General features: G+C 42.7%; 1 protein-coding gene across 1 annotated transcript; it reads left to right on the forward strand.

Moving 5' to 3' along the window:
- Positions 1–1,207: 1,207 nt before the first annotated feature.
- SCO1 (synthesis of cytochrome C oxidase 1) lies at positions 1,208–16,551 on the forward strand (the record flags this gene model as incomplete). The annotated part of the gene is made up of 6 exons (XM_079725655.1): positions 1,208–1,492; positions 2,552–2,642; positions 5,638–5,835; positions 6,579–6,671; positions 10,077–10,192; positions 15,647–16,551. The coding sequence occupies 6 exons, from the start codon at positions 1,208–1,210 to the stop codon at positions 15,779–15,781; spliced, it is 918 nt and encodes a 305-aa protein (XP_079581781.1). The 3' UTR covers positions 15,782–16,551.
- Positions 16,552–17,509: the final 958 nt, after the last annotated feature.

The raw sequence follows: 17,509 nt of genomic DNA on the forward strand, positions 1-17,509 counted from the left end.
ACCAGGCACCGGATACTTCTGCTCAGCGGAAGCCCTGAAAAAGGCCCCGCGGGAGTGGGATCCAAAGTTAAGGACATTAGAAGGCTTTTTTTTTTCCCCTCCTTTTTCTGTATTTTGCACATCTGCCACGGAGGCGGGGAGGAGAGAGATTAAGACTGCAGATGCTGAGACAAAGGCAAGACAGAATGAACGCGAGTTCAACTTTCCCAAGCAATGAAAAGTCAACCTACGAACGCTCTCCGCCTCGTTAAAAGAGGGGCTTATGTAAATATAGGCTTGTAGAAATGCTAGGGCCCAGGGAGCCCAAGTCAAGGGCTGGGATGTGACGCAGGAGAGACACCGCTCCGTACAGTGCCGGTATTTCTATTCAGGTTCCTTATACCCTGGGAAAAATCCCAGGCAGTTCAGTCATACTTGACTAGTCCTTGTCACCCTAACCGCTCAAATATCCTAATCAGCAAATGTGTTTAAAAAGTCGCACAGGGCTTCCCTGGTGGCGCAGTGGTTGAGAGTCCGCCTGCCGATGCAGGGGACACGGGTTCGGGCCCCAGTCCGGGAAGATCCCACATGCCGTGGAGCGGCTAGGCCCGTGAGCCATGGCCGCTGAGCCTGCGCGTCCGGAGCCTGTGCTCTGCAACGGGAGAGGCCATAGCAGTGAGAGGCCCGCGTACCACACACACACAAAAAAAGTAGCACATTATTTCAAGCGCAATGGGTCCGCTTCTACGTTAGGGGTGCAAAGCGGTCAACGACCGGCCTCCAGGCTGAGGACGGGGGCTGCCCGGTCCCGGCAGTCTCCGGACGCCGTTTTCTCTTTTCCGAGGCTGGGGGCGCCCGGTGAGGGAGGAGAGGCTGCGGTCGCCGAAGCCCCGGGCCCCTGAGCTGCACTCAGGACTCCCGGCCCAGCTCCCGCCGCGCAGCCAGGTCCCCAGTGCGGCCCCCTCCTCCGGGCCCTGTCAGCTCCCGAGAGCCCTGCAGCCCGCCCGCGTAGGCCTACCCCAGCCCGGCCCGCCCCGCCCCGCCTCCAGCTGCGAGGAACCACCTACCGCGCGCCGACTCCGCAGCGAAGAACTCCCAGACTACCGGCTAGCCGACCGCGTCACCATCGAGCGCAGCGGAAAGAGCGGCTCTCCCTCACTTTCGGAGGAAGCGGAAACGGCGCCGGAAGTCGAGGGGCGGGGCAAAGGAGGCGCGGTCTCTCGAGCTCATGGCGGGTTTGTTGCGCGCGCCCGGCCGGATAATGCGGCTTACGGGTGGCAAACTTTGGTCTCTGTTACCTCGCGGCCTCGGGGTTTGGGGTCCCGGAGAGGGGACCGCGAAGGTCATGCTAGGGCGGCTCCGCGCGCCGCCAGAGGGGGCGTGGCGGGCCTCGGGGCTTGCTGGCAGCTGCCTGCGGTGCCGGCTCCTCAGCACGGCGAGGCCGCCCCCGCCCGGGTCGTCAGGACCGGAGCCGAAGGGCGGCGGAGACCCCACGCGCCCCTCGCAGCCCCGGGTGAGTGCACACCTGGAGCCCTGCCTTGCTCGCCAGTCAACCCTGCGCGCCCTTCCCGTCCCACTTGGTCATAACCTCAGAAACCACTCGGCCTCAAGTTGTGCTCCACTCCGCCGGTTGACCTCCCTGGGTCACAGAATCTCAACCCGCATTTCCCACCGGTTTGCACGGACCCTCAGCGGTAAAGAGAACCTCAGAACCGACACCCTCTCCACGTGGTTAGATACCCGGGCTTGGATTTTAGTTAGCTTTTGCGCCAAGAAAATAAGTTTCAGGTGTTCTAAGCGGGGGGGCCTCAACCTTAAGTTACCCATGATTGAAGCGTCAGAGCATTTTTATTATTTATCACTTGGCTGTCCCTTCGGAGGCCTGGTGTGTATATCCTGAAATTGAGCACATGTGGATCGCAGTGGCGTGCTGGATATGCTTTTTTTCTTTGGTTTCTCCCGGGTTCTAGTTCTGACCCCAAAAGAACTTAAGAGCCACTAGGTTCTAGTGATAGGCAAGAGAAGTGGTCTTCGGAGCTGGGGGAAGGTTAATGAGTTATTTTATCTTGGGACTTGGAAAAAGTACAAAGAAATAATGATGCAGTTTGCAAGACGTTCCACTTTTAGCTGTCTTTTCTACTTTGGCTTTGTTACTTTTGGAAGCCAGAGTTAGGTTAACCTCCTAAGTTTATTTGGTTTATTTCTATGTATTCTCAATATCAGCACAAGCAGGTGATTAGCTGATTTTTAAATCAGCAGTTGGGATCTGCGTCACACGTGGTAACAATCATGGTGCTTGAGCCTTGGGTCTTTTTTCCCACATGAAAAGAAATCGACTTAGGGACCCTTCCCTTGGAAAGAAGTGCCTTTGTAATTGTGTTAGCCCAGATGCAACTGCATTCCCCAGAAACTTGCAGTATTTTCTCATCCCAAAGTAACGTGAAACATGCTGTTCATTTAACAGGATCGAGGCCTGTGTGTAGGTCTCTTAAAAACTACTGTAATAAATTTAGTGTGATTAAATGTTTTCATCTTTCTAGTATTTTTATTTTTGAAATCTCTGCCCCAGTAGCCTGTTTCCTGGAAGTCCTTAGCCATCACATTTGCTATTGGAGGAGTTTTACTGGCTGGGATGAAGTACTTCAAGAAAGAAAAGACAGAGAGTAAGTAGATATCATCTGGTCAGCGCTGAATAAAATCCTTCCTGGCTGTGGACTGGCATCTTTTTGTCATTGTTGTTTTTAAGCTTTTTATCTAGAAATAATTTTAGGTTTACAGAAGAGTTGTAAAAATGAGTTTCTATGTATCTTTCACTTTTCTTCCCCTAATGTTAATATCTTGTATAACTATGGCTAATTTATCAAAAGTGAGAAATTAAAGTTGGTACTGTACTGTTCACTAAACTACAAACTTTATTTGGATTTCACCTGTTTTTCCACTGTCTTACCTGTTCAGGGCACCACTGTCTAACCACGTGAAAAGACTTATTGTGGACAGATCTGGATGTAGATAGTAAGAAGTCCAGAGGGTGCAAAGATGATTAAGGTGCAGTCCAGCCACTGAGGCGCCCATGATAGTGAAACAGACACAGAAGTGAAGGATTCACTAGATGAGGTTCTGCCAGGCCAGAGGGAATTTCACGGCAAGGAACTGCTCTGGACTAACACTCGGAGGGTTTAGAAACTGTTTACAAGAACTTTATATTTTAGTGAATATTTTAGGACTTTTAAGATTTGTTTTAGAAGTTTCCAGTAAATCCTTAAAGTATCACTTACTCTGTTTTGATTCTTTAGAGAGTCTCTTTTGATGACATTATACAAAGGATAATGTTTACAGCTGGGAGTGAAAATTCATAGGCTTTAGAACTTTAGGAATATAAGATCCATATTGATATACAGGTGTATTTCTTTTGTGTAACAAGAAGTGTTTTATTGATAAGATTTTCATATTTTAATAAGCAGTTAAGTTCCTTCAGTTTCAAAATGAAACAAACCTGACAAACTAGGAAAGTAATGGTAGAGACGATTGTAGAAAAAGCCAAGCTTCTTTTGACTTTAGTTTGGAATTTCACCTTCAGTTAATAATTTTGTTTTATAAAAACTTGTATTATGAAACAGTATTAAAAGTGTGCCCTGGGGCTTCCCTGGTGGCGCAGTGGTTGAGAATCTGCCTGCTAATGCAGGGGACAGGGGTTCAAGCCCTGGTCTGGGAAGATCCCACGTGCCACGGAGCAACTAGGCCCATGAGCCACAACTACTGAGCCTGCGCATCTGGAGCCTGTGCTCCGCAACAAGAGAGGCCGCGATAGAGGCCCGCACACTGCGATGAAGAGTGGCCCCCGCTTGCCACAACTAGGGAAAGCCCTCGCACAGAAACAAAGACCCAACACAGCAAAAAAAAATTAATTAATTAATAAACTCCTACCCCCAACATCTTCTTTTTTTTAAAAAAAAAAAAGTGCCTGAGTTGTTTGAGAGTATTTGCCGACATGATGCCTCATCATCTCCAAATACTTCTCCAACATAACCACAGTGCAGCCATCAAAATCAGAAAATTAACATCAGTATGTTATACCGTTCAGTCTTCAGACCTCATTCAAGTTGTGCAACTGATGCCCTCCTTTTATTTATTTTATTTATTTTTAATTTTTTTGGCTGTGCCTTGTGGCATGCGGGATCTTAGTTCCTCAACCAGGGATTGAACCCATGCCCCCCACAGTAGAAGCACAGAGTCTTAACCACTGGACTGCCAGGGAAGTCCCAACTGATGCCCTTCTTTTATAGCAGAAAGATCCAGTTCAGAAGCACACCTCATACCTAGTTTTTTCTTTGGTCTCCTTCAGTTTGTAACAGTGTTTCAGCCTTTACCCGACTCATGACGTTGACAGCTTGGAAGATTACAGGCCAGTTATTTTGTAGACTGTCCCTTCGTTTGGGTTTGTCTGATGTTTTCTCATGGTTAGATTCAGGACGCTGTGTTCTCACTGCATTTAGTCAGGTGTCATATGATTTCAGTTTGTCCCATTACTGATTTAAGTTCAGTTTGATCACTTGATTAAGGTGGTGTGTGTCAGACTTCTCTACTGGAAATGTAATTAATGTGTATTTTGTGATGTACATTTACACATGTAAATATTATGTATTTATACATGTAAATATTCTGTTCCCCATCAAACTCTCAATTCCTTTATTTATATCAGTGTGATTCATGATTTCCTAGCAAGCCAGTGAGTTGTAATCCATTATTCTCTTTGGTTTGACGCTCACATTGTCCCAGATTGGTCAGTGGGAGCCCCTTCGACACAGGCTTCTGTTTCCTTTTGACGTGCCTCCTATGTGCTTTGGGTTCTTCCTTAATTCTGACACAAAAGGATGTTCTAGGTTCGTGTACTTTCTCTGCCCCAGTCCTGGTATCAGCCGTTTCTCTAAAAAGCCTCATTTCCTTTTAGTGGAGGATGATATTAGAAGTTAGGATATGAGCTCACTGCTATTGGGGTGTATCCGCCCCTGGGTCCTTTCAGTGGACAGAGCTAGGAGAAAGAGGTGCTTATTTACATCTGTACTCATTTCTGTATCTATATATTTTGAAACTATAAGTTTGTATTGTACCTCCCATTTCTTTCCAATACTTCAGCGTTCATTCTAGTTTTCTCTCCTTCCATCGTTCTAACTCCTTTTTCACCTGTAGCTCTTTAATGTATTTACTTATTTGGTCAAGCCCCTGTATGTAACCGAGCTCCCATCGCTGCTGTCCTCTCCTCACGCAGCTGCCCTCCTCAGCACACTCAGGCTCAGACACCCACTGCCAGGCCACCCACCTCGCCCACTTGGGCTCAGACATTCTGCTCTGCTGTGCCCTCACCCCCATCGTGGCCACACCTGATGGCTAAGGACTGAATTGTTCTGGAGGAGGAAGAAAATAGTTTGACCACTTTCTTTTCTTGTAGTCCTTACTATATACAATAGCGTTTGATTTTATTTTGTTTTATGCTTATTTCTCTTAAAAGATTTTTTAAGCTTCTTGAAAACTGAGGCTATTTCTTCCACATTTTGTGCCCTCAGTCAGTAGTATAGAATGAACCATAGATCAGGCATTTGAGTACCTGTGGTTAGACTGACTTTTTTTTTCCCCTTCGGTGTGTGTTCGTGTGTGTTTAAGAGCTGGAGAAGGAACGGCAGCGAAGCATTGGAAAGCCTTTACTTGGGGGCCCGTTTTCCCTCACAACTCATACTGGCGAGCCCAAAACTGATAAGGACTACCTGGGTCAATGGGTATTGATTTATTTTGGTTTCACTCATTGCCCTGATATCTGTCCAGAAGAACTAGAAAAAATGATTCAAGTTGTGGATGAAATAGGTAAGAAAGCCATCTCTTCCTATAAAAAAGTATGTGTTTACTTGATGTCCCTAATGTTACCATGCTTTTCACATTCTTACATTACTGTTAGGTGGAGGGTTGTAATTATTCAGTTTGTGAGAACATAAAATCTCAGTGTTAGGCTTGTTAGTGGCTGTGATTCCCATGACCTTATTCTTTACCAAAGGAAGCTTGTTTTGATGCTAAATGTTAGGTTGCTTAAAAATGTTGGTGTGGTCTGGGTCTCCCTTAACTCTGCTTTGTGTCCCTTTCTTTTTGTAGCCTTTCATCACTGACACTGCCATTGCTTTTTCCCTGGTGACTGATGGTTAGACTAGGAAATCTGTGGTATGGTCTGTGATGTACATCCTTCTTAAAATGAATTGTTCCAGGATATTCAGTCCTTATTAATAGTTTCTTTGCCCTTGAGAAATGGTGGGTGGGGCAGGAGAATCCTACAAACATTGCATTGGATTAGGAGACAGGATATCCACGTGATGTGATTCTGAGTAACAGCATGTGTGCAGGGGTGCAGATATTTGATAGGATATCTATCTGATTGCACCACAGATATATATATATCTGCCTTTCCTGGAGGCTGTCCCATCCCCTTCCCCATCCGTGTTAGATGTCCCTCTGTGTTGCCTTAACACCTTGCTGTAGCACTCCCTACACGCTACTGTAATTGCTGTTTGTCTTTTCCCTTAGAATGTGAATACTGATTAATGAGAACTTTCTTTCAGATAGTATTCCAACTCTACCAGATTTAACTCCACTTTTCATCACTATTGACCCGGAGAGGGACACAAAAGAAGCCATCGCAAATTATGTAAAAGGTGTGTTTTATTCACAATAGTTTACATATGTTTAGCTCTTACAGTTTTTGAAAGATCAGCTTATTTGGACCTTGGAATGCTTTGTAAGATACGGGGGACGTATGGTACTGTCACCAGTTTTACAGGTGGATGAAAAGAGTCTCAGAATTGTGACTGTGGCCAGTAAGTAAATAAATAAGGAAGAGGCCTCTCAGTTCCTGGTGCAGGGCTCTTTATTTTGTCACAGAGGAAAGATTGAACTTGGCCTTCAGATATCAACAAAGTAAAGAGACCCTTGAATTGAGGGGACACATTGCTTCTGATTCCAGCTCAGTACCTCACTCTTCCCTTTGTAAAATTAGGACAGACAGACATTCTGGGAGTATGTTCATTGGGAGATTAAAGAAAAATTATGAAATATAAGCACATTTTGAATTCATAGTGTATATTTTATAAATCTAAAATATTAATGATAAACACATTTATAACCATTTTAAGGAAGAATTTCAATTCAAACATCTCAACATGCACTTAAAAACTATTAGAGGGTACTTTTAAAGTCTATAAATTATGGTAGAATTAAGGATGAATATTTAGGTTCTTGTGAGCTTGGGTAATTTCTCTGAATTCAAGTTTCTTAAGCTGAAAAAAGTGATGAGAATAAAAATCTGATCAGACAGGTTTTGTTGTTGTACTAGTGTGTAGAACATGTGTGCTTAAAAATCAGGAATTTCCATTTTAATTATGGTGGAATTGATTTAAGCTACTGGTCAGAAGGACTAATGAATAGTTCTCTGTTTATTTTTATTGTATGATACCTTCTAATGCATATCCACTAAAACTGAGTTATTTTAAAATGTGTCTTATGTAAGACCTGCTGTATATTTTATTATTTAGCTCATGTATTGAGAGATAGTTGACATATTAAAAGAGTACATACTTAAAGTGCACAGTGTGTTACCTTTTGACACATGTGTGCACCTGGGAAACCATCACCACAGTCAGAGTGAACAGATCCATCACCCCCAGCAGCTTCCATGTGCCTTGCTAATTCCTCCTTCATGTCCCTCCTCTGCGCCCACCTCGTGTCTCCAGGCAACCACTGATCTGCTTTCCATCAATATAGATTAGTTTGCATTTTTAGAAGTTTATGTAAATGGAATTATACAGTATATGCTCTTTCTTTTTAATGACTTCCTTCAGTGTAATTATGTTGAGATTCATCCATGTTGTAGCGTGTGTCAATAGTTCATTTTTATTGCTGAGTAGTATCCCATTGATGGACATTGGAGTTATTTCCAGTCTTTGGCTATTACAGGTAAAGCTGCTGAGCACTCATGTACACGTACGTCTTTGTGTGGACACATGCTTTCATTTCTCTTGAGTAAATACCTGGGAGTGGAGTGGCTGGGTCATATGATAGGTGAATGTTTAAGTTTTTAAGAAACTGACAAACTTTTTTCCAAAGCAGCGGTACATTTTTACACTCCCACTGGCAGTGTATGAGAGCTCCAGCTCCTCCACATCCTCGTACACTTAGTAGGGTCAGTCTTTTTAATTTTAGCCACTTCAGTAGGTGCTTAGTGGTATCTCATTGTGGTTTTATTAATGCGTTTGCCTTAATAACTTTTAACATTAAGCATCTTTTGATGTCGTTATTTGCCATCTGTATGTCTTCTTTGGTAAAGCGTCTCCACATCTTTTACTCATTTTTATGGGGCTGTTTATTTTTACTTTTATTTATTATTTATAGTCCTGATACAGGTCTTTTATCAGGTGTATGATTTGCAAATATTTCCTCCCGGTCTATGGCTTGTCATGTCAGCCATGGCTTTTGAAGAGCAGTTTCTATTTTGATGAAGTTCAGTTTATTAGCTTGGTCTTTTATAGATAATTTTTTGGTTTCATATGTGAGAGATCTTTGCCTAACCCAAGGTTACAAAGATTTGTTTTCTCATTGAAGTTTTAGAGTTTTTATTATATATAAGCAGAATTTATGTCCACAGTTTACAGCTATGTCAGAAATCTGGGCAATAGCATCGTTATTTTCTAAAGCAGTAAAAAGCAGGTATAAATCATTGGGTGATAAATGATCTCCAATTTAAATGTGTGTCATATTGGCAATTGTTTATTATCACATATTAACCAAACCTTAGATAATCCCCAAATGAGTAGACATTTGAGTTGCCATACCTAATGGAAATACCAAAACCTTATGGTAATGGTACATACAGTGATTGATGATGTGATTGTTTCTAGTTGCATTTGGGGGGGATTTTTAAATATTTAAGTTGGTATTTAGAAAATTACTGCAATTTCAACAATTTTTTGAAAAGGTTTGGATGTGCAACTAATTCAGGCCTCACTCACCTTCTCTTCATTTAGTCAGAGTGTAGGGAAGAAGAACAAGCCACCTTGCTTTTTCGGTATCTGAGCAGTTTTTTAATTTAGAATGAGTTAGTCCAAAGAATAAAAATAGGCTACCTGTACCTTTGGAAGAAGGTACTGCTGTTAAATGTTGGACTTGGCTCAGTAGTTTGATGAATCCAGGTGTTTTAAGTGACTTCCCCAGCTTACTTACATAAATTCCAAAAACTTAATAGCAAGTGCATGCTGTGAGATTTTATGTTAGAAAATGAGATACAGGTATTTTGATCTGGTATGAACTAATTGTCAAGCAAACTTTTTTCTTATATGATACAATGGAAAACTGTCATGCTTAATTCATAATAGTATCTTTAAACTTCAGCATATCTCAGAACTACAGCTAAATATTTAAGAACCACTAAATTAACAAAAATTGTGATTTAAATAATTAGAATATATTCCCTCCAGCTCTTTACTAGTCATGAAAGGATTTGACTTATATATTACCAAAACCCAACTTTTGGTTTCATTGCTCTTCTCTATTAATAGCCTGTTTTAAGTTTCATTGATTTCTGCTCTGATTCTCTTCTTCTGCATACTCTGGATTTAATTTGCTCTTTTTCTAGATCCTAAGGTGGCAACTTATATTATTGATTTAAATCTTCTTTTCTACTATATGGATTCAATAAGTTGTGTTTCCATTTTTATTTTATTCAAGATATTTTTTTAATTTCTCTTGAGATTTCTTCTTTGGCTCATGTGTTATTTAGAAGTGTGTTTAATTTCCATGCGTTTGGGGATTTTCCAGATATCTTTCTGCCATTGATTTCTAGTTTAATTCCAGTGTGATCTATCTTGGTGAATGTGACATATATTACAGAGGAGAATTTTCATTTGTTCTATGCGAATTTGTTTTTCTTTGAAACATGAAGAAATGTTTAGGGACTCACAGGAAGAAAGTGGCAGTAGGGCTGCTGTATAACTGATACTGTTTTTTGAAGTGTAGGGTTGGTTGTTTTGCTTGCTTCTTTTTCACTGTCTTTCTCATTTTTTATTTAGAATTTTCTCCCAAACTGATTGGCTTAACTGGCACAAAAGAAGAGATCGATCAAGTGGCCAGAGCATTCAGAGTGTATTACAGCCCTGGCCCCAAGGACGAAGATGAGGACTATATAGTAAGCAAATGCACAGCTTTCAACACCTGGACAGGCTCCCAGGTCCCAGACATTCATATAGCTTTCCGTGACAACTGTTTTTAAAAATGAAATTAAAACAAAAGATAATCTGAGATCATAGCAAATCCCTTAATAATTAGGGATGTTTGAAAGGATAGAAGAAGTATATATATTTTTTGAAGGATGATTGTTTAATTTATATTCATTGTTCTTAGAGTTTAATTGCCTGCTTTTCTAGTGGCACATAAAATTATAGAGCAATATAAAATCAGGGATATCTTAGATTCAGTAGAATATAATATAATCGTTTGGGGCAAAGCTCATTTTAGTTGATAAACATTGTATTGGTTCTCTCTGCCCTCAATGAAGAGGTATAAGAAATATACTCCTTTTGAGAAGTAGTGTTAGGCCGTAGGGAACTGCGTTTTTGGGTTTAGTGAGTAAGAATTCTGAAACGCAAGAGAAAAGAAAGCCATAGGCAACTAGACTTCCCATAAGATTTCTTTTCATACCAACTATGCGTTTGCATAATTTTGTGTTTAGTTGCATTTGCAGCTATTATGCTCTACATAATTAGGTACTTAATAAAGTTTTTTTAATGATGAAGAACAAATTCTATCAGGTTGTTCTTCTGTAGCTCTTACATTAAAGAGCCGTCTTCACGTTCATTGGCACTGCCTAGGAGTCCTGGGTCACCTTGTTCCTCTTCTCGTCTGGTTTCACAGTGAAACATAAGCGCCACCCCTATGCACCCAGTTTCCTTCTCAATGTGGATGTTATTCCCTATCACATGAAGAGTTGACATTGTATTTTAGTAGTATTTCAGGTTTTTTCCTCCGTTGTCATGCTCTAGTTTCTCTATAGTATTGATTAAACAAAATGATTAATCATAAGAGCCTTTCCAGCCACAGAGCTGGTTTTGTAGAAAGAAAGATGGTCAGGATCCTGAGTCATTGCTCTTCCCGCAATGCCATGGCCAGCTCCCAAGAGTGATATGCAGAGGGGACATCCCACTGTGGTGCTTTGTCTCTACGGCCCACTGTGATTTCCTCACCACTTTTGAACCTGAAGCACATGTGCCCCTGTAGCTTTTTTTTTTTTTTTTTTAATTTTTTATTTATTTATTTATTTGGTTGTGCTGGGTCTTAGTTGCGGCAGGCAGGCTTCTTAGCTGTGGCATGCGAACTTTTAGTTGCGGCATGCGTGTGGGATCTAGTTCTCTGACCAGGGATCGAACCCAGGCCCCATGCACTGGGAGCATGGAGTCCCAACCGCTGCGCCCCCAGGGAAGTCCCAGCACTGTAGCCTTTGGCCTAAATTAAAAGCACCTTTCCGGTCCCTTTGCCTTAAGCCCACACAATAATCTTATTTTCTAGTTCTGGTGCCTCATAGACTTAGGGAAACTTGAGTTCATGGGAGAAAAAGACAAGAAAAATTAGCATTTTCTTCTTACGCCCTAAGTTTAAGGAAAGTAGAGGGACCCTACTGTGGTTTCCTCTTGTCACACCAGCAGCATGAGAAGAATGAGAGGAGAGCAGAAAGGAAGCCGTGGAGAAACAAGAGCTTTTCAGAATTCTTTACTCTTCCTATGAAAGAGAGTTGTATTGACTGGTTTTTTTTTTTTTTTTTTTTTTGTGGTACGCGGGCCTCTCACTGTTGTGGCCTCTCCCGTTGCGGAGCACAGGCTCCGGATGCACAGGCTCAGCAGCCATGGCTCACGGGCCCAGCCGCTCCGCGGCATATGGGATCCTCCCAGACCGGGGCACGAACCCGTATCCCCTGCATCGGCAGGCGGACTCTCAACCACTGCGCCACCAGGGAGGCCCTATTGACTGGTTTTGAGGTTTAACTTATGATGATAGTAGGAGCAGTTGAGCTAGTCAGTCTGACTTCCAGTGCTGAGTAGTTTTATTAAATTGTTTACATACGTACAGTTGTAAACTAGGTAACACCCTTTAGTCTTGTTGCTTATAGCTCATAATTCTAGAGTTAAAATAAATTTTACAAATTAGAGCAAACAACTTATAAAACAAGTAAAACATGGGCTTCTCTGGTGGTGCAGTGGTTGAGAGTCCGCCTGCCGATGCAGGAGACACGGGTTCGTGCCTCAGTCTGGGAAGATCCCACATGCCGTGGAGCGGCTGGGCCCATGAGCCATGGCCGCTGGGCCTGCATGTCTGGAGCCTGTGCTCCGCCACGGGAGAGGCCGCGGCAGTGAGAGGCCCGCGTACCGCAAAAAAAAAAGTAAAACATTCAGTTAACGTAATAAGAGATACTTGGCTGAAACCGAAGCGCTGCTCACCACAGGAATGTGATTTGAGACACCCACCTCTATAGTCAGCCAGCCGCCCCTTGTGGGGTTTTTTTTTGTTTTTTTTTTGTTTTTTTTTTGTTTTTTTTGTTTTTTTTGGCGGTACGCAGGCCTCTCACTGTTGCGGCCTCTCCCGTTGCGGAGCACAGGCTCCGGACGCGCAGGCTCAGCGGCCATGGCTCACGGGCCCAGCTGCTCCGCAGCATGTGGGATCCTCCCAGACCGGGGCACGAACCCGTGTCCCCTGCTTCGGCAGGCAGACTCTCAACCACCGCACCACCAGGGAAGCCACCCTTGTGGTTTTTTATTTAAATTACTTTGAAACCTTTCATTGTGTAGCTTACCTGGACTGGTTGGTCTTGACTTAGTAAGGATGCATCTTTTTCTTGTCTGACTGTAACCAGCAGTATACGGCGAGGTGCCAGTGAGCTCTTAAACATAAATAAGGTTTGGGCCCTGAGATTTGCACTCTAAGGTAGCCATGCAGATAATCCAGAATATGGATATTAAGTTTTTTAGTCTTAAAAATCAAGATGTAAATATGTACGTCTTACGGAGATTCTTGGATCCTCTAGAACCCATCCCAGACCCCATTTTGACAAATAAATACTGGTCTGCTGCCATAAGAATGTGACGTTTGGTAAGAATCTGTGAGTTCACTGCTGTACATTTGCCAAATCAACCAGTAGGGGGAGACACTCTCCAGCTTCTTGAGTTTTTCATTAGTATGACTTCTGTCCCTTGAGGTTACAGATTTTAATCCGCGAGATGGTGTGGGAAACTTAAGATTTAAGGACATGTAGGGAATGGGGGAGTACCTTAAAGGTTGAGATATAAAGGAATGAAGTTTTCTTAATCTCGATAGCAACAGAGGTGAGCTTCTGGCTTTGAATACGAGTGGCATCCTCTGACCCATAGTATATGTAACCCAGGTTACAAACGTTTAGAATTCCACTGAAAGCTAAATGTGCACATCATTGCATTATATGTATAGTATTACATTATTTTCTAAATATTAATTAGGAAATACTTTTGCAAAAGAATACAAAGAGCTTTCACACCTAAGAAAAGATGTTCAGTTTTATTCACAATAAATGTGAATTGTATAATGTGATGCCATTTTTCACCTGTTAGATCAGAAAGGCCAAAGATACTGTCAAAATCTAATTTAGGAAAAGAGAAAATGCTGCAGTGTTGGAGTGAAATTGGACCAGCTGGCACTTTCATGCATTGTTGATGGGAATTAAACTGATAGGCCCTCGTAAGAAGGCTGTTTGTCAGTATCATCAGCATTTAAAGTGGAATACTTCTTAGATTAGAGAACCCATTTTTTGGAATTTGTCCTACAGAGATAACCTATAGCATTGTTTGTAAAACAAAGACTGGAAACCAAGCAACCATTCTTTAAAAGGCTACTATATATGTACTGATACAGAACAATGTCCAGTATATTGCTAAGTGAGAAAACAAGTATAGTGTGTTGTTAATTCTGTCTAAAAAGAAATAGGTGGTTATCGACACACTAATAGACGCAGAGGGTTTCTCTGGAAGAATAACAGCAGGAACTAGTGGTAGTGGTGCCCTCTGAGGAGAACTGAGGGACTCTGGGGGTCTGGAAGGAGTGGAAGACTTCATTGTATACATTTACTGTGTATTCTTTCATTCTTATTTACATATGATATGATGTGCCCACAACCCAAGTGAACACTGAGATGTGACCACTGACAAGTTAGACAGTTTGAGTAGAACAATATTTTTATTATGTATTAGAAAGTAATTTATGTGAAGAACGCTCATAAAATAAGCCCAACACACGCTGAAATTCTGGTTTTTTAAGGAGGAGAGAGAATAGAAAGAATAGGAAAGAGGAAGAAATGGGGAGAAAGAGAGGTGTAAGCTGTGGAGTAGGGCTTTAAGAGACACCTGGAGACCTGGTTCTGACTCTGTCAGACAATTGGAGAAACGCGGGTTCCCTGTCTTCCTGCAGTGAATTACTCCCAGCCCCCTCAAGATCACCAGCTGTCTGAGCCCTCTGGGTCATTCTTATGTGAATAAGCAAGTGGCTCTTTCCATTTACTCTCTTTATGAATGTGTGTGTATAAAAGCACAATAACCTAACAGACACATCGTGTGTCTGGGTATATTTGGGGTGTCTCCAGCTTGGTATGTATGATCGCATTCCTGTCTGTCTTTTTGTCTTGCCAAACAGCAATCAAGCCTGGAATAAATTCCAAGGATTCTAAGTGCCAAGTCTTCAACTCATTTAAAATTGGATTTGTGGAAGCATATAACTAAAAAAAAAAAAATTGATGGCTAGTCTAAACTTTAGGTGGAGCTAGGAACACTTTAAGAACTTTGCCATGAAAGTGGATAATGGATTTAAGGTAACTCCTTGGGGGTGTAGCACTTACGGCTCCTGAGGAACTTCTGGGTGATGTGCTTCAGGTAGGATTGTTCAGTGTAGTAACATTTCTTAGGGGAGGACAACACTCGTCATGTTTCCAGTTGAGTCACTAATATGAGGACTAATTACTGTATTAGAATTTATATATTATATGTTTAGTGGTTACTTTTCTGTTTTTGTTTATAATATAACATGGTAAGCAGAATTTAGCCTGTTGAATGATAACCAGTTCTTCCTAAAACATAAAAGAATATACCCAAGAACTTAATAAAGAAAGTATTTTTCACCAACACTTTTAATCCCATGTGGTATCTCTTTATAATATGGTTAAGGGGTCAGATGAAATATTTTACTCATAAATGTAGGCTCTTCCTAAGCAGGCTTTGCTGTTCCCCAAACATTGGCTGTTTAATGAAGGCTGGCAGTGGCCATTTCTTAGAGTGCATTCTTTTCTCAGAAATTGTGTGGATGAGTGTGTTAAGGATTGAACCAAAAGAATTCCAAGTTCTAGCTAATGTGTCAGGCAATAGTCGGCAAATTTCTGGAAAGATTTTAGATAATTCGTTGCTGTGTATTTAGTATAATAGACTTAGGCCTGTTCCATAAATAATAGATGCTACAAAGGTTGCTTAACTAGTAATGTGAAGTCTCTTATCCTGCAGCATTTATTCAGTAAAATAAGCAGCTTATTTTGGTGAACTTTTTGTCATCCTCTCCTTCCCCCCCCTTTTCTCTGCAGGTGGATCATACAATCATAATGTACTTGATTGGACCAGATGGTGAGTTTCTAAATTATTTTGGCCAGAACAAGAAGAATGCAGAAATAGCTGGTTCGATTGCTGCTCACATGAGGGAACACAGGAAAAAGAGCTAGCCAAAGCAGTGCGGCCTGCGCTACTCTGCTGAAGAGGAAGGAAGCTTTGTCTCTCGTAGGGGCCGATACTTATATGTATATACATGCAACCTACAGAATGGCCTTCATACCAGGAGAACACCTAAATTTTGGGCAGGGCATGCTACCCTTGGGTTCAGCAAGGATGGATTCTTAAGCAGAAGTCTCCCAAATGGTCGCCTTGAGACCAGGGGACCAAGTTGCCGTGAAGCCAGCGGAATGGACCTCAGGGAAGGACACAGCCGGAAAAGACGCAGCCATGGGGTCTCTCTGCGTGAGCAGAGCCCTCTGATCAGCATGGCTGTCTCTCCAGTGTCTTGGACTCTTGCTCTGGCAGGTTGTAGTGAATTTCCAGGAAGAGCGTAACTTCCATAATCACCTTGCTTTCCTCTTCGAGTTCTTGGTGGCTGATAGCAATCAAATTAGGCTTTCTGACATTCACAGTTAATCTTTATGCTTGAAAGCATTAGTGTAGTCTTGCTTATTAATGAAAATCACTGTCAGGTTTGCATTGTGTTCCCCTGTCAGCAGGTGCTGATTTTACTAATGGAGAGAAAATCTGTTGTTTGGGGCAAACCATTAGATCAGATTCCCTAGGGATCTTTCATGTGATTTTTAACTGAATGATGTGCCAGGCTTTTAGGGACCTGCCAAATGGGTATGAGAGGATACAAATCATGAGTGTGTACAGAGTACCTTCCTGCCTGTACTGGATTGCACTTGTCTGAAATAAAGGTGTGCTCAGTTTTGCAGCTTGGACAACCATGGCCTTTCTTGTGGGTGCAGAGATGGCAGCTTATACCTCTCTGGGCTGAGACCCCCAGACTCGAGGGGGCAGGTAGGTGGGTGCTTGTTAAAGTGCAGGTTCCCGGGCCCAGGGCTGGGTTCACTGAGCTGAGGAAGGATGCAAAGACCTGCATTCACACCTGCCACCCCAGGTGCCTCTGATGTGGTGGCTGGGGTACTGGGGCCTCGAGAGACTGTTTCGAGGGTGGAGGGGGGCAGGTCTGGATCTGGGTGAGTTAGGTGCGTCATCTTCTGGTGCATCCATCCACAAAGTGCTAGGCAGACAGCCCTTCAGGAAGATGCTGACTTCTGTTTCTGAATTTAACTTCCCTGCTGTCTGGACTTGACCGTTCATCACCATTCTCCACCTGAAGCTGCTGCAAAGCCTCTGAAAGTCTCAACAAACCGTAACAGGTGTGGCGCCTCATCAGACATGGGCTTTCCTTGCACATCAGTTCTGTGCTCTGTGCACGTGACATGGCGCTACTTTTGGGTTTTAAATTCTCAATACTTAATGTTAAAACCTACTATAGATATTTATGTCAAGGCATGTGAAAAAGGAAAGTCATAAACTCTAGTGGTTATGGGCTGAACTTTCCCCCAGATTCATGTGTTCGTTGAAGTCCTAACCCAGTGGAGACAGACTCTAAAAGGGTGATGAAGTTAAAATGAGGCCTTTAGGGAAGGCCCTCATCCAACATGCCTGGTGATGGGAAGAGATTGGGACACAGGCAGAGAGGAGACCACGTGAAGACACAGAGAGGCCTCCAGAAACGAGCCCTGCCGACCCATTGATCTGGGACTTCTGGCCGCCAGAACTGCTGAGACAATAAACATCTGTGGTTCAAGCCCCAGTGCTGTGGTACTTTGTGACAGTGCCCTAGCGAACTCATACAGTGCCATTCTTCTTTTAGGTTCCCTTAC

This window comes from Hyperoodon ampullatus, assembly GCF_949752795.1.
Source record: "Hyperoodon ampullatus genome assembly, chromosome: 19".
Classification (NCBI taxonomy): domain Eukaryota; kingdom Metazoa; phylum Chordata; class Mammalia; order Artiodactyla; family Ziphiidae; genus Hyperoodon; species Hyperoodon ampullatus.